Source organism: Lasiodiplodia theobromae, assembly GCF_012971845.1.
Source record: "Lasiodiplodia theobromae strain AM2As chromosome Unknown scaffold_51, whole genome shotgun sequence".
In the NCBI taxonomy this organism is placed as follows: domain Eukaryota; kingdom Fungi; phylum Ascomycota; class Dothideomycetes; order Botryosphaeriales; family Botryosphaeriaceae; genus Lasiodiplodia; species Lasiodiplodia theobromae.
The window spans coordinates 169,693-193,768 of NW_023336532.1; the positions used below are offsets into that span (position 1 = coordinate 169,693).

Genomic DNA, 24,076 nt, shown 5'->3' on the forward strand with positions numbered 1-24,076 from the left:
CGAGAAGAGCCACCGCCTCCCTATTGTATGACATCGGGGTTGCCGTATATCACGTCCCGGCCTCTGTCCCGTGTGTCCAGGGGGCCATGCAGGGAAGTCATGCCACGGCACGGCATGGGAAACGAGAAACAAGCACAATGAACCTAAAAGAAGACAGGTATTATTCGTCGATAACAAGCCGCTCTGAAAGCCTTCAGGATCCTTTTCTTCATTTCCGCACTCCCAAGCATCTGGTACAAACATGGCTATTTCAAGCCGCCCGAGCGTTCTGCCTCCACAGCCTTAGCCGAGGGACTCTCGGGGCGAGGCGTTGCGTCTTTGCCCTCCAACACGTCTGTCTCTCGCCCGAGCATCATGTGCTCGATGTTGACCTTCGGGCCCTTGAACCACTTGTGCGCCGACACAGCCCACCAGATCAATACGAAAAGCATCGGGCCGCCGTACACGAGGCACGTCCAGTTCATGCCGGCAGCACTATGGGAAAGAAAACGTCACGTTAGCACTTCGTCATCAAGGCACGGGGCGCGCGACTTACTCAAGGTCGTCACCGACGGTGGCGGGCAGGCAGAGGATGGGCACCATGAGCGCCGTGAAGCACGAAGCAATGATGCCGACGGGGATACTCAAGCGGCCCAAGTTCCAGGGCCCGGGTCTGAAGTTGCCCCTGGTGAGGAAGACTCGGATGAAGATCGGGGTCGTGAAGGCAACAAACGCAGCGATGGCGCCGATCGAGAAGAGTGCACCGACCGCCAGCTCTCCGCCGAAGATGAGCAGCGTGAGCAGAATGCCAATTATAGCGTTGAACCAGACGGCATTGACAGGCGTCTGGGTGTAGCCGTTCACGCATTTCCAGTATTTCGAAAGCGGGAAGCACTCATCGCGCGCGTACGCAAAGGTGACACGGGAGGCAGCAATCATGCAGCCTTGGCCCATAGAAAAGCCAGCAATGATGGTCAGGGCGAGGATGGCCATGGCCATCTTCTGTGGTACACACTGGATGAGGTACGCCGCGAAAGGCTGGCCCAAGTCTGAATCCAGGACGTCGTCGATGTTGACGACCGTGTAGGCGACGACGAGTTGAAGGAACCAACCGAAGATGCCGCCGATGCCCGAAGTCATGACGATAGCCCGAGGCGAGGCAACGTTGGCATTGGAGCATTCCTCAGCCAGATGGAAAGGGGAGTCGTACCCAGACATGGTCCAGATGACACCAATGAAACTGGCAAGCACTCGAACGCCAGCTGGGAACTCCATTCCTTCATAGATGGTACCCCAAACTTCGCTTGACGGCGTGAACCGCGGTAAGCCTTGTTCCTCACGGTTCGTACCAGCCGGGATCATGATGATGACTGCGATCAGAGCCAAGATGTTGAATGTCGAACCAACCGAGTTCACATGAGCCAGCCACCTCGTAGGCAGACTGGACATGAATGCATGGATGATCATGAGCAAGGTTGTAAGCAGGAAAGTCTGGTAGTTGGTCGGCACGTATGCGGGGTTATGAATCGAGGCTGCAGCGAGAATCATGGCCGCTACGCCGTAGTCGACCGAAGGGGCGGCCGTGACCTGAGCAAGCCAGTTGCTCCAGCCGGTGATCCATGCTGCTAGCGGGCCCCAGCCTGGCGGGGCGAGAACAGCGGCTGCATAGTAGAGACCGCCGCTGGTTGGCATCGAGGAGCAGAGTTCTGCCATGCTGGAGGCAACGCACTGGATACCGATCATGGCAACGAGCCAGCCCCAGGTCATACCTGCATGCCGTCAGCACCCGTAAGACTTGGAGAGACAAAGCTAGAGCACAGCTTACCAGCAGTGCCCGCATAGCCCATGCCATAGTACCTGGCCCCCGTCAGCAATGCGTCCCGTAGCAGGAAACACGTCGGGCATCACTAACAGCGTGCTCGCAAAACTCGGTAGCAGACCCAACACAGCGAACGAGACACAAAAGGTGGTAAACAGAGAGAACTCGCGCTTAAACTCCGACTTGTATCCAAGCGCCGCGAGCACCTCCTCGTCGGCATTGAACTCGTGATTAAGGTCGTACGGGACGTCGCCACCTGCAGGATGATCGTCAGCTCACATTCACCAGGATCTCTCTGGTATAACTGACCGGGCAGGACAGATGTTACCGGCTCGTCGGCTACGCTCCGCTTATGGTGCGCAGGGCTGATGCTGCGACTCCGCTCCGTCATCTTCGCTTTCCACCAACAGGGCCTCCAGTTTTCAGGAGATGACAGAAGAAAGGAATAGCAAAGGTTGTTGATGGGTTGGCCTGAAGGACCGAAAAGGTGGTTCGTCAGCGAGCTGAAGGCGGCGCCAAAGGGTCGATAAGTATAAGTATGGAAGTGGGTGCGGCTAGAGCCTTAGGCAGTCGTGGGCGGAAGAACCCCAGGACGCATGCGTACGCCGTCGATCGGATAATACCAAGACGGCCGCGAAGCCGTATGTGGCATGTCTAGCCTGAGAGGCGAGAGATAGCCGTTCAGTCCCACCAACGGGCCGACCATTCACAGTGGGAGCTTGAGCGGGGGTGGAGAAGATGGGCTGAACGACCAGCTCGATGGCCAAGACCGCGCCCCGATAACTGCCAGTTATGGGATCATGCACAGCGGCTGTACGCCAGCTGTTTGGGCAGAGGGCAGATCCGGAGCTTTCTCAGCCCTCAGGCTGGAGGATTCTTGACAACGGCAATTCGGTTTGTGGAGCGAGGCTCTTATCTTTGCAGCCTTCTTCGGCGCGCCGAACTGGATTTGGGCGATAAAGAGAGAACTGTGAGAGGCCGATGGCCCGCACTCATTTCGTCTGTTGGCGGAAGCGCTCCGAACTGCTGCGCAATCAGGATCGAGAGGTACTCCTGCTAAGAGGCCGTCCAACTCCTGTGTACTGCCCGCGTGCCTCTCTTCTGCGCTTGCCGAGAAAGGCTATGGGCTTGAGATGATCTCGAGCGCCATTGACGCTCCCGCCTCTCACAAACCAGCATTTCAACGGGCGAGCCCGCTGTCACCTACCGTCGCGCATCCGTCCCTGGCATCTGATCCAGGCGCATGGGAACTATCTCCAACATCCGCTTGTCCTGACACGCAGCTTCTCCGACGGCGCCGCACGTATTCTGGCTGGACCTACCGCATCCAGTAAGCGCGCGTGTTTCACAGCCTTGACTTCCCTATCTCTGCGCCGAGATCTGCTTTTTGGAGGCGTCAATCGTGCTGCTGGCTGGTCATGAGGGGTTCCGTACGCTGCCGTGGGCGGTTGATAAAGCGCAGATAACCGATCAGCAATGCGTGTGGGGAAGCCCGCTATTTGGTGCGCTAATTGCTAATGAATTCCGCACCCCAGCCCTCACGTTCGCATAAACACCCCTCCCTTCCCAGATACGATACTCTACCAGATGCTTGTCGCGCTCTCATTATATCGGATCGTTGCTCCGAAAAGAAATAAAAAAAAAACACAACGAAATGAAAGTTGGGATATCAAAAATGGGTAATGCACGCCGTATCCTCCAGTGAACCCAACCCAGCCCGGACGCCAGGTCAACCAACCAATGCACCCCGAACGCCAGCCTCCTCATCCGTCCTCGTCAAGTCTGTGGGCGCAAGTCGCCTAACAACAGCTTCATGGTTCTCGTAAGAAGAAGACATTGCGCATGAGGATCAGCTCTTCCCAGTGAACCTCATGAACCTACTACTCCCTTTCTTCTGCTTCGATGATTTTGCTTCAGCGCTCTGGCGCTTTCCTTCATCACCAGGGTGTTCGAGCCGGGCCAGAGCCTGAGCATTCGATGAGGGCGGCATCCGTGCTGCCCTGGTGACCGAAGCAGTCCTCCTTTCCGCATCGGCAATCTGTTCCTCAATGCTCTTCTCCGGCGCGCCGCTTATTGGTGAAGACGTGATGAAATCCAAATCATCGACGCCACAACTTCGCGGATATCTTGTGGGCCAAGGCTCGGAGGACTCGGCAGGTTCTGCCCACGGAGCAATCTCTTTGGGGGTTATTGATGGGAGCTTGCAGATGTTTCTGTGTGCGAATGTTTTCGAATGTCTATTTTTTGGATCCTTGGGCTCTGGTATCGGGGTCGGCACTTGACTCGCCTCCGCACTGCTCCCTTGCTTCGCTTCGGACATTGTGAAGGCCCCGCTCATCCGCTTCAAAGGGTCACCGACCGAGGCGCGCCTGTCTCGCCTTGGTGGGGGCTTGATAGGCTCGTACACTCCAGTTCCACTGTCGTGTCGGGGGTGCGATTTGATACTGAGCGTCTCCAACGAAGGTGGCGGGGCACGATCAAAATCCACCGATGAGGACTCGACCGACTTCTGAGATCTTCGGCTTGCCTTCGACGACGAGCTGGTCGTAGCGACCGAGTTACGGCGTGCTCCATACAACGTTCCGGCCGAGACGGTGCTTGCTCGCTTCAGATCCGGTTTGGCTGGCTGTGGAAGGCCGTTCCATTTCGTATTGACTCTGGGAACTTCCGAGGGAAGCTTCTGCGAAGACACGCCGGCCATGAATGCTGTGCCCTTCTCTGCTGCCTGCTTTCTCTGCAGCTCGGCGTATTGTTCCAGCGCCCCGGAGGTTGGTTCCTTCACGGCCAGGAAGCTGAAGAACGAGCTCCCTTTCTTCTTGCTTTTCTGCTTGGGCTGGGCATCTGGCGCTGCTTTTGAATGTGCGGAGCTGCCGTTGGGAGTGGCTGGTTCCAGAGCCCAGTCAACCTGGCGTCTTGCGGTTCGCACCTCGGCCGACTTGGTCGGTACCACCGTTATCGCATCATCAGCGTCGGACGAGGTGGTAGTTCTCTGCTCGGGTGCGGCGCTTCTGGCGGGCATGAGAGACAGTCGTGCAGAAGACGATGGGTCGCTGCGGTTTCTGTACGTGAGCGTAGGAATCTTGATGAGCGGGGCTGCGGCGGCTTCTTCATTGCTGGCAGCAGCAGCAGCAGCAGCAGGAGGAACAGTCGCTGGAGGCATGCTCGCTCGATCTAGGTGGCAGCGGGGCCGGGCCAGCCTCAGCTGTGCTAGTGGAAGGGTGGCTTGCTGAGCAGGCGAATTGGCGAATCCTTCGCTTCAACGGTACGATGTGGCCAGCATCAGGCGGCTAAAAGGCACATGATAGCTTTGGCGGGAAGAGGCTAGCAGGTGCTTATTCGCTGTCGTCGGAAATGGAGGTGCCGGGTCGAGAAGGCGCCAAGATATAGAGATGGCGAGAGGGCGGCGGAGGTGGCGGATTGGCCGGCTGTGGTGACACAGGTAGAGGGGTGCCAGGAGGCAATGGTTCCGAGAGAGCAGTGGTGGACTCCTTGCCGGAGGGCGCTTCCGCACGAGTTGGCTAGGGCGGGACAGTGATTCGTCAAGAGAGAAGTGGCCGGTGGTGAACAACGGTAGTGGTTGCGCAAACCCAGAGACTTGGTTAAGCTTCGCGAAATCCTGCCCGGAGATCCTGCTGTGCGAGGTGACGGCGAGCGAGTGTCGAGGTCGTGCTCGGGGGGAGGAGTGCGAGTCGACGCAGGCGTGACTGGGACGACGGCATTGCAGGCTATTTCAAAGCAAAACACCCCCGGCTCAGGCTGACTGTGAGCGAAGATGAGACCAGTGAGACTTGCCGAACGTTTGAAAGCCACGCGAAACACGCAGGGTTCCGACGCGCCCGCATCCAGCAGCAAAAAACGAATCAAGGCTGCCGTCGTCGACGACTTGCAGCTGCGGGCTGGCCGCGATACGAGCACCGGGAGCGGAGGATTGTCATTCTGCATTTGCGGCAGAGGCTGATGCGCCGCCACAGCCTGTTCTTCAGCCGTCTTCGCGTGCCCCAAGGCTGCGCGCGAACGAAGGGGACATGCTCGACTGGTGGTCCAGCAAGGGACCGCTACCGATCACGCAACAGACGGGATGACGCGGTATGCACTGCGCTCGAACTGGAGGCCGGCCTGAGGCACCGAGAACCCGGTCCGGGTGCCGCCACACCACGGTGCGGAGAAAAGAAACGGGATGCTGTGACGCTCGGCACGATCTTGATGTTGGAGCTCCTTGCAGGCCGGGGGCGGCAGCCAAGGCTCGTTGCCGCTGGCCCGCCGCCCGGCAACGGTGGCGCCTTCTGGACGTCGCAACAGAAGACTTCCTGAGCCTCCAGCCCAGCACAGCGCGCGCGGGTCTGTCGCCGGCCCGTGGTCCCAGTCGTCAAGTGCCAGGCCGCCCCTCCAGGCTTGACACCCGCATTCTTCCAACATGCCTGCCCTCGACATCCCCTCACCCGCGAAGGCCAGGAATGACTCAACCACATCGACCATATCGCCGCTGCAGATGCCGCCCGGAGCAGTCCCTGCCCCCTCCCCACAGCAGCCTGCCGTCGAGCAGAAGCCTCCGCAGACGCCATATGCGGGGAGCGGACAGCCCAGCAGCTATGCCCCAGACTCGCCGCCCCGCCCACCAGTGTCGCCCATAACGCCCGTCGCGACAATCGCACAGCTGGCGCCCACCGACCCGGCCGACCGCGTGGTTCCTCCGCCCGCCGTCGAGTTCATCGCCCAGCCGCCCAGCAAGCCCTTCAGCGAGAGCGAGAACACGGATGCCATCGCGCTGCGCTCCGCCATTGCGCTGCTGCAGATCCAGCGCGACAAGAGCAAGCGCGACATCCAGACGCTCGAGAAGATCAAGAACGCCGCCGTCGCCGAGCCCGAAGCTTTTGTTGAGGAGCTCAAGTCGGGCCGCCTCAGGCCCAAGCATGCGAAGAACGACCTCCTAGGCCCCACGCTCAATGGCAGTCTGGACAGCGACAGCGATGACGAGGCCCGCTCACCACGCACCGCGGCGCCTCCACCGCCTCGATTCGGCCCCGTTCCCGAGCCGCAGAACGTCTTCCGCTGCCCACCCATCAACTGGGCCAAATACCACGTCGTGGGCGAGTCGCTGGACAAGCTGCACGCCGAGCAGCAGAAGCGGCCCTCGTCCGGAGCGCCTGGGCAGGCGCGGGCTCCAGTCCATGTCATGGCTGCCCCGTACTCTCCCTTCACCGACCATATCGGCTCCCAGCAGCCGGTGCACGCGCAGACGCGGCGGACGTCGAAGAAGCCTGGCTGAGCAAGGTGCCGCGCGGACTGTGGAGAGCATGCTCTGCATTTTATGAAATGATGAAGTTACGACTCGGTTGCGTTCTAGAAGAAGACATGCGCGCCGCGTCTGTTTAGTTTGACAAAAAAGAAGCATTCGTGTCGCTTCACCGCCACGGATCGAGAGGCCGAAGGTGGTGGTTTCCATGGGACCGCGCGTTTCGCGAGGCTGGGGAGCCACACACAGATCTGCCCGCGCCCCGGCACAGGCCTCTCGGAATAGAACAGCAGAAAATCTGTGGCGGCATGACATCACATGATAGACTGTAATTGCAAAGATTCGCGCCGTTCCTCGTTCAAGCTTTTTATCGTGCGTACTCGGTGGGCGCAGCGCAGAACCTGGCTGAACCCTTGCAGCAGGGCTCCGGGTGCCTGAGTGCCGAGGCGGCCTGAGGCCTGTTTTCGCTGCCAATCGCCCAGACAAAGACCCTGCCACCCGCAACGCCAGCCCTGCGTGATGACGCCGGCGGCCCTAGACGTGCGACAAGCCGCCGAATTAGGCCAAGTCACCGGTCTGCGACACGTCAGTAGTCAGCGTTCGCGTTGCCCAACCAGCCCGTTTTCTTTACCGCAGCCTGCTTCTTGATCTGTGCTTGGAGCTTGCTGTGGCCACTCGACGAGGCGCGGCATTCGTAATGCCTGACATAGCAAGTGATGCCACCCTTCGTGGCTTGGATCCTGCTAGTGCAGCGTCCAAGACTACCAGAAGCCCAGCCTCCAATATAATAGTGGCACGGTATCCTGTTTTTGTGCCACATCCATCACTACAATAACAGGTCTCCTTGTCTTTGTTTGACAGACATCTCGCAACTTTCTACCACCTACGACCTTAATTCCTCGACACTCAACACCATACCATGCGGCCGTCCGCGATATTCCCGGCGCTCTGCGCCATCGCCGCCCTCGTTCTGGGCTTCCTCTGCATCTTCGCTGGCCACAAGAAGGACTTCATGGAGGATTACCACATCCTGACGCTCAACACCAGCCGCATCGGGCAGAACGTGCTCAGCGAGCTGGATTCCTCCAGCTCTAGCAGCTCGAGCAACAGTGTGCTCAGCTGGATCCAGAACGCCACGTCGAGCATCTCCTCGGACATCACCGACGAGCTCAACGACGCCGTCAACAGCGTCGTCGAGTCGATCGCCGAGGATCTCGGACTGCAGGACTTCTACTCGGCGCATCTGATGGACTACTGCTGGGGCGACTACACGCCGCAGGCCGTGGCCAACTCGACGGTCCACGCCGACCAGATCCACAAGAACGTGAGCGGCTGCTCCAACAGCACTGCCATGTTCCACTTCGACCCCACCGAGGTGCTCGAGCGCTCGCTGAACGAGTCGGGGCTCGGCATCACGCTCGACGATCTCAACTGGCCCGACGACATCCAGCAGGGCCTCGACGCGCTGCGCATCGCCTACAAGGCCATGTTCGTGCTCTACTGCATCGCCGTCGGCCTGTCCTTCCTCGTCCTGGTCGGCTCCGTGGCCGGCATCTTCCTCACCGGCGGCCGCCTGTCTGCCTTTGTCAACGTCATGCTCGCCCTCCTTGCATTCCTGGCTTTCGGCATCGCCAGCGCTATCGCCACTGCCGTGGCGGTCAAGGGCAGTGATGTTATCAACCAATACGGCAGCGACATTGGTGTCCAGGCGCACCGCGGCGGCAAGTTCATGGCCATCTCGTGGGCAGGCACCGGTGTGTTGTTCCTGGCCATCCTGGCGTGGTGCGTTGAGTGCTGCATCGGCCGCAGGCACACCAAGAGGAGGACGTTCGCCGAGAAGCCGTGAGAAAGGAAAGATTACTCATGAACTATTTTGACGATGACGAATAAAGAGAAATTGTGGATATGAGGAATTATGAGAGCCGGGGTTCCATTTTGTCTATACATACCCTCCTGTTCAGGCGGCTGTTGTGGCCTGCTACGATTTGGCGCTGGATTTGAATTGCCTTTTTAGATACCCTCCTATCAGGAGCACAGCGTGGTTACTTAAATCATTATTTCTATTTTTTTTTAAACTGTACGCGCTTTCCTCGCTCACGTGTCTATTGAAATCCCCACTCGCTGCGAAATGGGTATAATGCTAAGATACTGACACGTCCTAATAATTACTCGAACCTTCCTGATGCCAAAAGAAAGAATAAAAACGCCTGGCTGCCTGCTTTTGCTAGTGAAGCAAGATAGCGATTCCCCGCAATTTCCATCCAGAAAGTTCCCGTAGTGTACCCCTGATCTCCGTCCCGGTGTCAGATATCCCTCTCCTCGCCCCGTGCAGGCACTGTCCTACCCACCACATCCTACATTCGATCCTAGGCCCGTATCCCAACACATTAACCACCCCATCCCAACCGAAGAGTAAAAGAGCAGACGAAAGGTCGTCAATCATCCCATAACCATCTCCTCGCCTTCGTGCTCGCCCTGCCCGTCACGGTTGGCAACTCGGCCACCACCACCTTCGCCCAATGCCACGCAATCGAAGCACCACGTCTCTCCCTCGGGTCCGCTCTCGATGCAGCATTCCCGGCAGATCTTCCTGCGGCTGTTCTCGCCGTCGACGCCATGACCTTTGGTGTAGCTACCACAGCCGATGCCTTGCTCGCACACGCGCATGCAGATGTAGCAGGTGCGGGCGCCGCACGCCGTGCAGGCTGAGTAGTTGTCCAGGTCGCGCTTTTGCTTCGGGGCGCGGTGGCAGCAGTGGCAGGCGGTGAGGTCGGCGGTTGCTGGCCTCGTTATTATTGCTGGTGATGTCGCGGGCGGTAGGCGAGAGACGGGCCGGTGCTTGTCGAGAGTGACGGGCGACTGGCGGGCGTGGTGAGCGGTGCGACGCGAGTGGGCGAATATGCGGGCATGTTGTTTTCGGCGAGGAGGGGAGGGGTAGAGAGCGGTTGGGTCGGCGGAGGAGTAGGGATAGTCGACGGGGTTATGGTGGTGCGGCGGGAAGATCTTGATGTTTTTGAGGGGTCTACTTCTGGTTAGAGTCGGGGGCGGGTTCGGTGGTTGTTTCAAGGGTCCAGCTTACACAGTGTTGGTGGTGTATTCGTCGCCGCCAGCGCCGCGTTTCCTCTTGCCCAGGTGGTCGGCTGAGTGCTGAGTGCTGTCCGCAGGAGGAGAGTAGTAGGGATGGTCGGCAGCAGCGTCGGCCGTCTTGAAGATCTCGTCGGTAAGGTACATGTTGCGGAGTTTGTGGCGACGGCGGGAATTGCGTTTGATGAAGGGAGCGTCTTGGGTGCAGGCGATGCGTCGTGGTGAAGTGTTGAAGGAGTGGGTTGCACGAAGCCGCCGGGGTTCGGCACAAGAGAAAGAAAGGCTGGCGGCTAGACGTGTGCGGAGGCAGCAGCTGGCAGATGACCGTGATGGCGGATGAGTAGAGAGGAACGCGGCTGGCTCGAGCGCTCCGCCGCAACCCCCGACGACTCGCCGCCTCGACAGCTTTCTGCTCCCTTCGCCGACTCCTGACTGCAGCGTGCACTCCGCCAATTGGTGCGCCTCGCATTCTGCCACAACAAACAAACACGGCTGCCATCCCTTGTTCGGGCTGCAACTAGCCCCGATTCACCTTCACGAAATGACAGGCTGACACACATTCATTACTACTACACTGCGATCAGCAAAGACCAATCAATGCTTTATGTACGCCCTTCAATTGCGCCCAATTCAATCGAAGTAGACGGCCTCGGGCTTGTGCACGCAGATCTTCCCCGACGAATTGCTCTTCAGCACAATCCTCGGATCATCTTCGTTGGCCTTCACATCTTTGCCCTCGACCTTCTTCTGCTCCTTTGCGATCTCAATGACCTCCCCGTCAACCCAGCCGGGCATTGACTTCCAGTGAACCTGCTGTCCCTTTTCCGGGAGCCGATTGTTCGATCCTTGCTCCGCAGGCGCATCGGCTTTGTCGTGCCGGGAACCGACGGTATCCTTCTGCTTTCCTTTGCCGGAATTGCTTTTTTGCTTCTTATTGGCAGGTGAATCTGTCTTTGCAGGCCGTCCGCGCTTCCTTCCTTTCGGGGCGTCCTCCGTATCTTCCGTCTCGTCTCTTTCGGAACCTGCTGGAGTTTCGCCGTCGTCGTCTTCGACATATTCTCCGTCATCGTCGTTTTCTTCCTCAGCCGGGCCGTCCTCAACTGCAGCCTTCTCGTTTTGCTTCTTGACAGCATACTCCTCGTCTTCTTCCTCACTCGCCTTCTTCCGGCTCTGTTTGGCTTTTTGAGTGTTGCCGACAAACTGTTTCCCTTCCTTGCTCTCTTCTTGTTTCTTCTCATCCGTCGCCTCCTTCTCTTCCTCAGTCATGTTCTCCCAGGCTTTCTTAGGGAGGTAACGCTTCTGCGTGCCGTCATCCTGCTTTGCGTGCGCGCTGCCCTCCTTGGTCTGCCACTCTTCCTCGCCCCATTTAGAAAGGTGCTGTTGCGATTCATCTTGGTCCTTCTTGTCGGTCGTGTAATCCCCGCCGCGCTTCTTGTATTCCGAGGCCATCATTTGCGCCTGGCGTTCACATCAGCTATCAGCTAAACTACAACTTATCACAATGGCACTAACCTTGCGCGCAGACCATTGGCCAGGTGCACCTCCTTTGTCACTTTGGTGAATCTCTTCCTTGACCTCATCGCGAAGCTCAGGGTCGGTATATTTATCCTTGAAAGGCATATTCAAGATGGCGGCCGTGTTCAATGGGCTGTATGCGAGGTGTTGCAACTTTGGGCGACAACAAGGACGTGATAGGCTAACGACAACAGGAAGGCGTCGCAAGAGCATGTTCTAGGTACGAGTTGCCTGCGCAATCAACGAACTTTAACCTTCGGCGGCTGGCCTTGCAGCCATGCCGTCATAGACTCACATCATCATCACATAGCATCATCGTCGGCAAAGAGGAAGACTGGTTCATCATCAGAAGTACATGGCCTCCAGGAACGACATCTCGTCGATGATGCAGTGATCGACGTGGTCCCTTGCGCTAGACCAGCTCGGGCCTCGCGCATTCGCCCTCCAGATCGCATCGCGTTGCTGCGCACCATCAATCACTTTTCCCCCTTGAGACTGCATGAAGCTGCATGCCTTGTATTTGGAAGTCTATGCCATCAATGGCGTCGGTCGCATGTCATAATATGACGGCAAGGCCATTTCAGAGCCCAGCATCCTGAAGCTCCTGCTCGACATAGGACAACAGGCTCAGGAGAATACTAAGAGGCGATTCAGCTGGTCGTCTTCGCTCCAGTTTCATAACGTATCGACTGTATTCTGGCATAGCAAAAAGGAGCGAGCTCAATCCAATTGCAACTGAAAGAATGGCGTTGGTATTGAATACACGAATTGAATAGGTCCTGGACGCAGCTCTTATGATATGTCATTGAAAACGGGCTGATGGGTTTTGTCAAACTACCATTCGATCAGTATAATCCTCGACTATCACCGCTGGAGAAGAGAACTTACGCTGAAGCCATCAGCCACACTAGCAACCAACACCTCTTTGGTGAACAACACGAACGAATTCCCCACATCAATCTTTTCCTGCTTCTCAAACACCTTCTGTGCCTTGCGGAAAGCCCCAATGGCAGTTGGGTCCTTCAAATAGATCTTGTACACCAATGCATACTTGGGCAAATCCGCACCGCCAAAGTACGACGACGGGTCGAACTCTGGGATCGTCAACCCTACATTAACCACCCATTTCCACACTTCCTGTCTCGTCTCCGCCTCCAATGCCTCCCTCAGTAGTGGCGTGATGATCTTTTCCGCCTGCGCACCATCTCTTTCACCTCCCGGCAGCGCCACAAAATACAAAGCCGTCGTGGCATGCCTTCCCGCCGCCTCATCCACCTTCACAGCGCCCTCGCCCAAGTCCGTCGTCAGAGGAAGCGGCTTCTCGAAAGCCATGAGGTTGATGCTAGCCCCGAGGTCGGCGAAGTGCAGGGCATCTGGTCCGACGGTCGTACGCACGTGCTCGGAGCCGAAGTTGTGCAGCATGTGGTCGAGGTCCTTGAACCAGAGCTCCGTCGCATCGTCGCGGCCAACCCAGGGGTGGTTGGCGTTCGGCGGGGCTTTGCCGCCGGTCGGTGGCTTACGGGCTCCAAAAGCGCTGTCGAAGACGTGAGACTGGATGTATTTGCTGCTCTTGAACATTAGTTATGGCCTCTTGGGCGCAGGAGGGACACACTAAGGTTTGAGATTTGGATCTTCAGGAGCATCAGCAATGGACCCGTGGACCTGGTAATGATAGTCGAGGAACTCTTTGTGTGTCATGTCCGGCTTGCGACGGGTGGCAGCTATTTGCTTGATGAGAGGGTATCGGCTGGTGGTGGTATCTTGAGATGCCATTGTTCCTGCTTTTTCAGAATCGACTTGTTGAGACTAACTACACAGAAGCTTTAATGCCTTTTGCAAAAACAATTAGTTCTAGGTCTGAAATCGCGGGGTTCCTGCACGACTTAAAAGTGTCCTCCGCATTAACCAGCCCCCCTCCTATATGATTCGAAGGAGTCGGCAACGCAGTTGTGGACCACACAGCCGCATGTCCTCCGGGATGTGGGCCACAATGAGTACTCAATAACTTTCTCATATAGGTAAGTCGGCTGCGATCGGAAACGCTATATGTAGAAGAGCAAGACTTAGTGCGGGCGCTGTCGGCCGAGACAGCCGTCAGCCAACAGATCCCAAACTGTCACTCTAATTGAACGACGTTCGTAGTGGGCATAAGCTTGCATCGTTGGTCTATGCGTCATGGTGGTTATACGCGTATCTTTAAATCTGAATATCGGTTTACATTCTAGGTACTCTCAAGCACCAACTTTGGCTTTCTCAAAGCTCTCACTAAAAGGATAGTCCAGGTAACCCTTCTCCTGCATCGGCGTGTAGAAAGTTGACCGATCGTATGCGTTCAGCTCGAGACCCTTCTCCAGCCTGTAGACCAAGTCGGGCGTCGACAGGAAGTACCTGCCGAACACGACGCCGACATCCCAGTCCTTGTACTCCTCGTCCACGGCCTTCTTCGCCGAGTCTGCCTTGAAACCGCCGGCAACCAGCACTGGCTTGTCCTTCCCCCACGCCTCAAGCGCGAACTCAATGCCCTCTTTCTTCTCCGTGTCGACGTTGTTCACGACGCGGGACTCGACGACGTGCAGATAACCCAAGCCCATCTCCCTCAATGCCTTGATGAGGTACGTGAACTGCGGCACTGGGTCTTCCATCTTCATGGCTTGGAACGTGCTCCACGGGCTCAACCTTATACCAACCTTGTCCGCATCTCCAACGGCCTTAACCACCTCCTTCACCACCTCGATCGCAAACCGCGCCCTCCCTTCCACACTTCCACCCCACCTATCCGTCCGCCTGTTGCAAGTATCCTGCAAGAACTGGTCGACCAAATACCCATTCGCGCCATGAATCTCGACGCCATCGAACCCCGCCTCGACCGCCCTCCTCGCCGCAGCCCCAAAATCCCGCACCGCCTCCCACACCTCCTCCTCGCTCATCTCCCTCGGCGTCGGCGCGCCCTCTCCCATCGGCACCGCGCTCGCGCTCACGAACGGGTGTCCGCCTTCCCTCTCCAACACCGCCGGATCCGCCGCGCGGCCGGGCGCCCACAGCTGGCAGACGATGCGGCAGCCGGCAGCGTGCACGGCGGCGGTGATTTCCTTCCAGGCGGCGACGTGCGCGGGCGCCCACAGGCCCGGCGCGTGCGGCATGCCGCCGTGGCGCGCCGAGATCTGGCACGCCTCGCCGATGATGAGCGTGCCCGGGTAGCACGACCGCTGCCGGTAGTAAGCGACGGCCATGGGCAGCGGCGTGTGGTCGGCCGTGTTGCGGAGGCGCGTGAGCGGCGCCATGACGATGCGGTGCGCGGTGGTGACGCCGGCGATGCGGAGGGGCTGGAAGAGTTTGGTCGAGCTGTCGGCCATATTTGTGTGAGGGTCCTTTTTCTTTTTTCTTGGTCTGAGTTTTATTCTTGTACTGGTTGGAGGCCTATTTTTTTTTTTTTGGCTTTCGATCCCTAGTCGCTTGGATGGGATGTGATTCCTTGGTCGGAAGCAGTTGAGTTGGTGAAGGAAGGCTCGTCGATAATGAGATGGGAGGCTGCTGGAGCAGTTAGGGAATTAAAGGAATGCCGCCTGAGGTCAGAAGAGATTTTGCAAGAAAGAGTGACGTTTATGACCATACAGAGCTGGCGTGAAGGAAGTGCCGTCTCAGTAAACGATTGGCAAGTGACGTTGAATGGGAGGGGAGCCCTTCTCTGCTTAGAAATCATGGTCACATATTGGGCCGGAGCATCGCCGAAAACATAAAACGCGCAAGAACAACGTTGGCCAAGACATTTAGCGTACGGGGTCATATCCGTTCTTTTCGTTTGGATTCTTTCTCGCTGGCGGGGGCGAGCTACAGGCTATCCTACGTTTATAGTTCAGTCGAAGACGTCTGGGAAAACTCAGGTGCAATGTTAGAGTTATTGGAGGGTGACATATAACGTCAGGCTCGATTGAAGAACTTCGTTCTCCTGGTCATCACATATGGCTCAGTTACGTAACCATCACACTAGGGCCCAACGGACTTTACAAAACGCTAGGGCAAAACACGCCCACTGCGTCTTCTCTTAATTCGCCTTGGCTGCTGCGAATGTTTCCTTGGAAAATATATTCCGCCTTGGAAGCGCCGTGGGTCCAGTTTTGTTAGTAATGCATTGCAACAAAACAATTCTTATCAGCCTATCGAAGACAACGGGGAACCGTTCTATTGGGTTGTGTGGCATGATAATGTTTGGTAAGCTGGCGGGTCAGTACCTGTGTACATATCACTTGAATAATGTTTTTCGAGGAGATCCGCCTCCCCAAAGCTGGCAATGTCCCCCGAGTCTCGAAGCTGCTCTTCTGGATTTCGTACCCACGGGTGCAGTTCCACCTGTTCACTGCCCCATAACTTCAAGCACGTCTTGCCGATATGCCGACATTGGCTTCTCTACATTATCCCTAAGCAATATTATGCTGATCATCACATACTTACAGCCATGGTAACTTCTAGACCAATGCTCAAGGTCAAAACTCTTTCATTATATTCGAGAAACCAGTTTTCCATAAACAATGCAGTCCCAGTCAATCATTCTGAGGAAGACATTTCTTCTACTCTCGGTGGCTGTTGTGTTTGAATATGGGCTCGAAAACTATTACTGTTAGTGCTGAAGGTATATTAGCTTATTTGTCTTTACCAGGAGTGAGCCTTTTCTCCTGCTGTGAAAATTGGAACATTGTCAAGGGAGAGCCTGGGTACAGTTCTTTACCACCTTAAGGTTTTAATTCATAATCCTCCGTCTTAATCCCTTGCTCCTTCCAGGAGAAAAAAATGGAGTTGCTAGTATATTACTAGAATTCGGAGTGAATACAATAGGCCCCTCAAGCTACTGAGTGCAGGTAAGTAGAAAAAATGCTATGATGCGGGCGGATGCGACTGGTAGAAAAGTGATAACCAAACTGAATATTCAATTAAAGCTATATCGTCGACCAAGCATCGTTCTCGGATGTTCAGGCGCAATGCCGTGTGGTGCCAGGGCGGTCGCTGACGTGCTTGCGGGGAAATCGCACGAATATCAACCACGATTGGAAAAGCGAGCACCGCGCCCCAGATACGTAGACATTTGTACAAAATGATTGGAAGCTGTCGAAGATGCTGTCAGCTGAGACGCAAGTTAGAGAAGTGTGCTGGACTGGGTTTCCTGCGCTCTCTTAAGGCGGCTGGCTTGCTATCACCGTTTGCCTTGCACGTTCCACGGAATCCAAAATGGCTACAGAAGTCGAAACAGTAACGGAGCTGCCCCGGTACATTCAGGTGGCAGAGACGAAGTATGAGTGTATGCAATCGCTGCAATTGCGTGGCATAGCGGTATACTGATTGAAATCAACAGTGGATTGGGCGGACCTTGCGACGCTTGATCTGTCACAATTCGATGCTCCCGGAGGCAAGCAAAGATTGGCTGATCAGCTCTTCAATGCCATCCAGAATGTTGGTAAGTGCTGCGGGTGCGGTGGCGAGGGAAATGGCTGACGTGAGGAAGGCTTCTTCTACATCATCAACTTCGGGTTGACGCAGGAAGAGGTGGATCGGCAATTCGCGATTGGGAAAGAGCTCTTCCAGCTGCCCATGGAAGAGAAGTTGAAGTACCGAGCCAACATAGAGGAGGGAGGGTACAACGGCTACAAGCCGCTGGGACTGAGAGAGATTCGGCCGGGCAAGTTCGACAACACGGAAATTTATAACATTCCAAAGTTCATTCCGGCATACGAGCAGGACCACCCGGCAATCGTCAAGCAGCACAAGCCGGAGATCGAGCGGTTTGCGCGGCACATTTTCGATGAGATTGTGCAGAAGCTACTTGTGCTTCTTGCCATCGTGCTGGAGCTCCCGGAGAATTACTTCCTGGAACGGCATAGGTACGAGGACAAGAGCGAATGCCACCTCAGATACATGAAGTATCATAAGCGCAGCGCGCAAGAGAACACGGAGCTGGAGAACGTGTGGGTCAAGGGCCACACGGACTTTGGTAGTCTGACGCTGCTGTTCCGGCAGCCGGTGGCATCGCTCCAGGTGCGCACGCCACAGGGGGAGTGGAAGTACGTCAAGCCGCATCCGGCGAGCATCACGGTCAACCTGGCGGATTACCTGGACTTCATCACGAACGGGTTCCTTAAGAGCAGCATTCACCGGGTGGTTGCGCCGCCGCCCGACCAGACCGATGTCGATCGGCACGGGGTTCTGTACTTCGTCAGGCCGACGGATGACACGGAGCTGCGGCCGGTGGAGAGCAATGTGTTGAAGAAACTGGGGTATGACCAGGTCAAAGACGAGGCGGTGGTGGGCATCACGGCAGGGCAGTGGGTGAAGGCCAGGGTCAAGACCAACGTCATGAAAGTGCCTGAGAAGGGAAGGAACGACCACGTCATCGTTAACGGCGTCAAGGCGACGTACTACGACTGAAAGCGAGACGGAACACATGGGATATATCATCGTCGTCACGTGACTCTTGCTTGCAGGTAGCCCGTTCGTGCGCTTTGCGAAACGGCCTCTTGATAGCAATGCGACCGTGTTGATGTATACGAGTCGTTTTCTAAAAGCACTGGCGTTATCAGCAAAGTATCTCATCGCGCGCAAAGCTCAGTAATCACGCGCAAGCCTCAGTAATGCGAGCTGGCCCCGCGAACGGGTTTTCCGAAAGTTCAATTAGCTCGCCCATACAAAACCAGGTTGTAAAATGGCGGCGTGGGGCGGTTCGGCCGGCCATGAGCGTGCGCGAGCCAGTCAGAAGCGCAGAAGACAACAGGGTGGGCGGTTGAGCCGTCGATGAGTACATATTGCATCGCTCATGCCCCGGACGGCAGCACACTACTACCTATCTCCTTCACCATGCAAGTGCTCCCTCGGCGGCAATTGGCGTTTTACCGCGGCTCGCAATTTATCAGCCGGCAGGCGCGGGCGGGGTTAAGGTTGCCGGAGAAAGCTATAGCTCCGCCGCGCGATCATGACGTGCTGCTAAAACACCACTTTTCGACAACACGGTAGCGACCCCCATCTTTTCTCTCTCCTCCGCCCCCAACTCACTCTCTCCCGCAGCAATCTCTCCAACCGACCGCCCACCGCAACAATGGCCGTTCGCAGTGCTTTTGACCCCAAGGACATGCCCTTCAGGCACCTGGGCCCCACCGGCCTGAAGGTTTCCGTCTTCTCTCTCGGCGGCTGGCTGACCTACGGCGGCACCCAGAAGGGCAGCATTGTCAAGGACTGCATGCAGGCCGCCTGGGACAACGGCATCAACTTCTTCGACACGGCCGAGGTCTACGCTAACGGCCAGTGCGAGATTGAAATGGGCGAGGCCCTGAAGGAGCTCGACTGGCCCAGGGACGAGTACGTCCTGTCCACCAAGGTGTTCTTCGGCACTGGCAGGAAGGAGCCCAACACCCGCGGTCTCTCGCGCAAGCACGTCGTCGAGGGTCTGAAGTCTTGCCTGGAGCGCCTGCAGCAGCCTTACGTCGACATCGTCTTCGCTCACCGTCCCGACGTCGGGTAAGTGCCCCCGTCTGCTCCCCTGCCTGAGCCCTGATTGCTGACCCATTGCAGCACTCCCATGAAGGAGATTGTCGAGGGCTTCACCCAGGTCATCCGCAACCTGAACCTCGCCTATTACTGGGGTAAGCGCCGCGTCAATCCATGTATATGTATGCAATGTGCTTACGGCCATGCCCAGGTACTTCTGAGTGGAGTGCTGTTCAGATCACCGAGGCCACCTTGATCGCCGAGAAGTACAACCTCATCGCCCCTGTTGCCGAGCAGCCCCAGTACAACGCCTTCCACCGCGAGCGCTTCGAGCTCGAGTACGACCCTCTGTTCAAGCAGTTCGAGTACGGCACCACCATCTGGAGCCCGCTCGCCTCGGGTCTCTTGACGGGCAAGTACAACGACGGCATTCCCGAGGATTCGCGCTTTGCCAACAACAAGGCCTTCTTCGAGAACACCATCAAGTCGCTCAAGGAGCCCGAGGGTCAGGCCAAGATCGAGAAGGTCAGGAAGCTGACCACCGTTGCCGAGCGTCTCGGTGGCACTCCCAGCCAGCTTGCCCTTGCCTGGGCCGCCAAGAACCCTAATGTCAGCACTGTTATCCTCGGCGCCACCAAGGTCGAGCAGATCCACGACAACTGCAAGGCCCTGAAGCTCCTCGACAAGCTCACTCCCGAGGTTCTCGAGGAGATTGAGCAGATCCTGGACAACAAGCCCACCCCCAAGCCCACTTTCGGCAGGGACAGGTAAGCTGTGAGTAGTGGTCAGGGGAGTTCTTTCTTACGGATCCAGCGTCTAACGTGCACAGGTTGAGGCAAGCGAAGCTGTAAGACGGTTTGACGAATGATGAAATATCTTAAACAAAAGAGCAAGACAGAAGAATAATTAAGCGCATTAGCCAACTCATTTCTCTATTCACCCCTGGTGACAATACGTACACGGGTAGATGCAGCTCTCAATTTAGAGTTTCAATTCCGAATCTCTTCAACTCAAGTGCTTTAAGATTTCCTGTGATGGTACAGAGACATATGATTGATGTAGTTTCTGCTGCGTTGGGCTGGGGGAGCTGGCGTAGCAAAGTCACTAAAGGTAAGATAAGATAACACCGCCGCTACTCTTGACCTTATTCTGACTAAGAAGGTGATTTATAAGTACGACGGAGAGGAAACGTATGCCTCCAAACCTTGCAACCGCGCGATTTTGACTGGAATCAGTGAATCCCGGCGCTCAAGTACGAGTTTGTCAGGCCGGCGACAAACGTCAAAGCTTATTCTCCTTGATAGCCAATCTCAGATCAATAGCGGTAAGTATGACACGATGACAGGGCTGTCCTACTCGACAGTGTTGACATGTTTCCCCCTGCGTCTTCCCAATCGCCCGAAGTTCACCCTCGGCCGACTCTTCCCTGGCAAGACATCCACTCGTACACCATAACATTCAATAGTGGAGCCACGCTCCCCGGACATAGGCTCATTAGGCTCTAAAGCCACCTGCCAAGCTTCGCTGATCTTATAGCTCCGTCTTATCTCCCCCGGATGTTTCTCGCATCACGTTTCGTGGAGCCATGACTGCCTATTCCGGAAGCATATCTACATTCACAGCCTCATTGAGTCTCTTGGCTGATATCACAGTGATTCCGTGGAATGCGGCTGTGCCATCTCGCTGTCTCCGCAGTACGCGTATGCCGGGATAGAGGAGGACCAGATATGAAGAGCTGGGAAAGCAAGGAGCACAAGATTGTGTCCATAAATAACGCCCCCAAAACTCAAATTGTCATATCCAGCACCACCACCGGAAGCTTCATTTTACCTGAGACCCATACCGCTGTCAAATATACTTTTAGCTAACTAGTCCATCGCGGGAAATGGCGTTCAACGCTTCGACAATGCGCGGTGTGGTCTATAGCGGCATCCCCTACCAGGTCAACGTAACGGACCTCCCGATCCCAACCCTTTCCGCAGACACGGACGTCATCGTTCGCCTCACGCACGCCGCCATCTGTGGCTCGGACCTGCACATGTACCATGGCGTGCAGGGCGGCAGCGACGCGCCCTGGGTCATGGGTCACGAAGGAATTGGTTACATCTCGGAAATCGGTGATGCTGTGACTTCGCTCGCGGTAGGCGACTACGTCGTTATCCCAGACAACTTGGGCACCGGACACCTTGACCTTGAGCCAGATTCCGGCCTGGAGAGTTATGGGATAGGCAGCGAAGAGTTGGGTGGTCTGCAGGGTAAGCCCCTCCTCCCCCTGCTTCTTCCTCTCAGGAGGAGCAGCACCCCGTATAGGTATCCGTTCTCGAATGTGCCGCGATACTGACAAGGCCACACGCCGCCCCTTCAGCCGAGTACGCCCGCGTCCCGCACGCCGAAATGAACCTCATCCCCGTCCCGCAGCTCTCGGCCAACGCGACCAACGCCACGCTGGAGCGCGACTACCTCACGACGTCGGACATCTTCGCCACGGGCTGGTCGGTCCTCGACTTCGCGGGCTTCGAGCCGGGCGACAGCGTCGCCGTCTTCGGCGCGGGGCCGGTCGGCCTGCTGGCCGCCTACTCGGCCATCCACCTGCGCGGCGCGTCGCGCGTCTACTCGATCGACCGCACGCCCGCCCGCCTCGCCCGCGCCGCCGCCCTCGGCGCCATCCCCATCAACTTCAACGAGAGCGACCCAGTCGCACAGATCCTGGAGCGTGAGGGAGCCGGCGGCGTGCGGCGGGCGGTCGACTGCGTGGGCATGGAGGCCGTCGACGCGCAGGGCCAGCTAGATCCAGCCATCGTGATGAGGCAGATGATCGCGGTGACGGGCGCCCAGGGCGGCGTGGGCCAGGTCGGCGTCTGGCTGGCGCAGAACGCGACCAGCGCCGCCCCGCGCGCCGGCCTCATCGACCCGGACGTCAGCTTCCCGCTGTCCGACTTCTTCGGCAAGGGCCTGCGCTTCCAGGCCGGCGTCGTCAATCCGAGGGAGAGGGCGCCCGAGTTGGTGCGCCTGATCGAGGCCGGGAAGGCCAGCCCGGCGAGCCAGATCGAGACGGCCGTCATTGGGATTGAGGAGGCGCCCGAGTATTACAGGAGGTTCGACGAGCACGAGGAGATCAAGGTGTTTATCAGGTTTCCCTGAGTGGAAGTGTAGTGTGGGTGATAGGGCTCGGTGTTGGAGTGGTGAGGATGTTGAGTGAGGAACTGCGGCGGAAAGCTGTGTTGAATATGCTCGGTTGTTGCAAGATACTTGGGAATGTCAACAGGAGAAGATATTGGTGCCTACGATGTCTCTCTGGCGATTGACAGGGAAGTCACTCAAAGATTGGCGTTGTTGAAGTGCCTTGCAACGGCAATGAGAAATCCAGCGTGTTTGACTGGCGGACTAAGATTTAACCTCACCTTCGCAGGATGATGTGAATCAATGCAATTAAACTTATTGGTTATTATTGTTTGACTATCTCTGTTCTTCAAGTCACTCCCCTCACACCAGCACCTTCAGCACGCATCCTCAAAGCTTAAATTACATTTACTTCCTGCCATGGCCCAAACCAGACTCCTACCCGACGTCGCCGTCGCGCCACCTTAAGTCTGGATGCCCCACTATCGGCCTCACTCACTTCGCCCCATTTCCCTGCTCCTGCCTCTGTGCCAACAGCTTTTCCGGCGGCGGCAGCACATCCGGGCCAAAGCTCATGGGCAACAGCTCTCCCATGGTTTTCACAACGTACTTCCCCTCGCTCGTATGCATAAAGATCGGGGTATCCAACTGTAAAGAGAATCACCGCCACAACATCAGCACTCATCGTCTCTCCCAAGCTCATATTTCCTTCTCCCTCAGCCCTCAAAGGGGAGAAGACGGATCTCCAGATGTATCATGCACTAACCTCCAAGAACTCCCTCAGAAACTGCCTGCACATGCCACACGGACTGCAATGCTCCTCGCGCAAGTCGGTAGCCACGCCGACGGCCTTGATGTCGCCCCTGCCATAGCCGAACGACGTCACGGCGGTGCCGACGGCGACGCGCTCGGCGCAGGTGCCAACGGGGTAGGCGGCGTTCTCGACGTTGGCGCCAAGGATGATTTGGGGGGCATCATCCGCATTCGGGGTGGCGGTCGAGGCAAAGCGCGAGGTCGAGGTGGGGTGGATGAGCAGAGCGGCGCCGACGCGGAATTGGGAGTACGGGCCTGCGAGCGCATCAGCCTTCTCTTCTTTGTCTCGTGCTGCGCCTGCGGCTCTCGCTCCTCCTCTGAGCCGTCTCCCGTGCTCTGCATGAAAGAGAGAGGCTGCGGGAAGCGGATGCGGAGCGATTGGCAGGGGCAGTGCTTCCCGCGCGGCTCTTGGGTTGGGGTTTGGGAAAATGACATACAGTATGCCCTTTGGCGCGCTTCAAGACATCCCTTGGACAGGGCGTCAACCTCCTTCACCGTGAGTCCATGGATGAGCTCGCCTTTCTCTGCCGCCGGCATGGTGAAAAAAAGGGAAAGGAAAAGGGAAGGAGAGGAAGAAAGGAGGAGAGACAGGAAGGAAGCGGGTAGAGAGGGGAATGCTGCAGTTTGGGCGCGTGCAGCGCGCCGTAGGCAGGGTTCAGGCCAGTTGATAAGGCAAGATAAGGAGCCATCTGGTCGTCGCGGGCCGCCGTAGAGGCGGGGCTCGCCTGGGTTGCTGTTTACGGGTTGAGTCGGATCAGGAACGCGGGGTAGGTCGGTCGCTCGTCGGTTTCGTCATGTCATGAGCTGTTTGCTATGTTGGGAAGCATCGAAAGAGGAAGTTCTTCAGGGCTCGGGCGTCATGGCGGGATCGTCCGAGAGCGCCACACGTGGAGCCGGATGAAGACTTCCAGGCGGCAATTGACCAGAGGATATCGATAGGCGGTGGGCGGAAACTTCCCTTCGCAGAGCCGCTGCACCCTGAGATGGGTCGCCACATTGACGTCGCCGCCCGTGCCGCTGCTGTGAAGATCGTCAGGGAGCGGCGG

General features: G+C 57.0%; 12 protein-coding genes across 12 annotated transcripts; 5 read left to right on the forward strand and 7 right to left on the reverse strand.

The window, feature by feature from the left end:
* Positions 1-245: 245 nt before the first annotated feature.
* LTHEOB_11652 (Amino acid permease) lies at positions 246-2,189 on the reverse strand (the record flags this gene model as incomplete). Its single annotated transcript, XM_035508432.1, has 5 exons — positions 246-474; positions 536-1,748; positions 1,805-1,836; positions 1,892-2,054; positions 2,108-2,189. 5 exons carry the CDS (start codon positions 2,187-2,189, stop codon positions 246-248), a joined length of 1,719 nt encoding a protein of 572 aa, XP_035365804.1.
* A 1,458-nt stretch (positions 2,190-3,647) lies between these two features.
* LTHEOB_11653 (Ca2+-modulated nonselective cation channel polycystin) lies at positions 3,648-4,958 on the reverse strand (the record flags this gene model as incomplete). The annotated part of the gene is made up of 1 exon (XM_035508433.1): positions 3,648-4,958. The coding sequence occupies one exon, from the start codon at positions 4,956-4,958 to the stop codon at positions 3,648-3,650; it is 1,311 nt and encodes a 436-aa protein (XP_035365805.1).
* A 1,254-nt stretch (positions 4,959-6,212) lies between these two features.
* Positions 6,213-7,064, forward strand: LTHEOB_11654 (uncharacterized protein; the record flags this gene model as incomplete). The annotated part of the gene is made up of 1 exon (XM_035508434.1): positions 6,213-7,064. The coding sequence occupies one exon, from the start codon at positions 6,213-6,215 to the stop codon at positions 7,062-7,064; it is 852 nt and encodes a 283-aa protein (XP_035365806.1).
* Positions 7,065-7,950: 886 nt separating this feature from the next.
* LTHEOB_11655 (Integral membrane protein) lies at positions 7,951-8,877 on the forward strand (the record flags this gene model as incomplete). Its single annotated transcript, XM_035508435.1, has 1 exon — positions 7,951-8,877. One exon carries the CDS (start codon positions 7,951-7,953, stop codon positions 8,875-8,877), a length of 927 nt encoding a protein of 308 aa, XP_035365807.1.
* Positions 8,878-9,470: 593 nt separating this feature from the next.
* LTHEOB_11656 (uncharacterized protein) lies at positions 9,471-10,262 on the reverse strand (the record flags this gene model as incomplete). The annotated part of the gene is made up of 2 exons (XM_035508436.1): positions 9,471-10,053; positions 10,111-10,262. 2 exons carry the CDS (start codon positions 10,260-10,262, stop codon positions 9,471-9,473), a joined length of 735 nt encoding a protein of 244 aa, XP_035365808.1.
* A 483-nt stretch (positions 10,263-10,745) lies between these two features.
* Positions 10,746-11,735, reverse strand: LTHEOB_11657 (uncharacterized protein; the record flags this gene model as incomplete). Its single annotated transcript, XM_035508437.1, has 2 exons — positions 10,746-11,573; positions 11,628-11,735. 2 exons carry the CDS (start codon positions 11,733-11,735, stop codon positions 10,746-10,748), a joined length of 936 nt encoding a protein of 311 aa, XP_035365809.1.
* A 687-nt stretch (positions 11,736-12,422) lies between these two features.
* Positions 12,423-13,403, reverse strand: LTHEOB_11658 (Dimeric alpha-beta barrel; the record flags this gene model as incomplete). The annotated part of the gene is made up of 3 exons (XM_035508438.1): positions 12,423-12,464; positions 12,519-13,194; positions 13,243-13,403. The coding sequence occupies 3 exons, from the start codon at positions 13,401-13,403 to the stop codon at positions 12,423-12,425; spliced, it is 879 nt and encodes a 292-aa protein (XP_035365810.1).
* A 458-nt stretch (positions 13,404-13,861) lies between these two features.
* LTHEOB_11659 (NADH:flavin oxidoreductase NADH oxidase) lies at positions 13,862-14,983 on the reverse strand (the record flags this gene model as incomplete). The annotated part of the gene is made up of 1 exon (XM_035508439.1): positions 13,862-14,983. The coding sequence occupies one exon, from the start codon at positions 14,981-14,983 to the stop codon at positions 13,862-13,864; it is 1,122 nt and encodes a 373-aa protein (XP_035365811.1).
* A 1,867-nt stretch (positions 14,984-16,850) lies between these two features.
* Positions 16,851-18,044, forward strand: LTHEOB_11660 (Flavonol synthase; the record flags this gene model as incomplete). Its single annotated transcript, XM_035508441.1, has 3 exons — positions 16,851-16,920; positions 16,975-17,076; positions 17,125-18,044. The coding sequence occupies 3 exons, from the start codon at positions 16,851-16,853 to the stop codon at positions 18,042-18,044; spliced, it is 1,092 nt and encodes a 363-aa protein (XP_035365812.1).
* A 664-nt stretch (positions 18,045-18,708) lies between these two features.
* On the forward strand, positions 18,709-19,948 carry LTHEOB_11661 (Voltage-gated potassium channel beta-2 subunit; the record flags this gene model as incomplete). Its single annotated transcript, XM_035508442.1, has 4 exons — positions 18,709-19,127; positions 19,182-19,252; positions 19,309-19,864; positions 19,927-19,948. 4 exons carry the CDS (start codon positions 18,709-18,711, stop codon positions 19,946-19,948), a joined length of 1,068 nt encoding a protein of 355 aa, XP_035365813.1.
* A 1,034-nt stretch (positions 19,949-20,982) lies between these two features.
* LTHEOB_11662 (alcohol dehydrogenase) lies at positions 20,983-22,238 on the forward strand (the record flags this gene model as incomplete). The annotated part of the gene is made up of 2 exons (XM_035508443.1): positions 20,983-21,352; positions 21,463-22,238. 2 exons carry the CDS (start codon positions 20,983-20,985, stop codon positions 22,236-22,238), a joined length of 1,146 nt encoding a protein of 381 aa, XP_035365814.1.
* Positions 22,239-22,712: 474 nt separating this feature from the next.
* Positions 22,713-23,567, reverse strand: LTHEOB_11663 (Cytidine deaminase; the record flags this gene model as incomplete). The annotated part of the gene is made up of 3 exons (XM_035508444.1): positions 22,713-22,865; positions 22,984-23,285; positions 23,468-23,567. 3 exons carry the CDS (start codon positions 23,565-23,567, stop codon positions 22,713-22,715), a joined length of 555 nt encoding a protein of 184 aa, XP_035365815.1.
* Between the last annotated feature and the right edge of the window lie 509 nt (positions 23,568-24,076).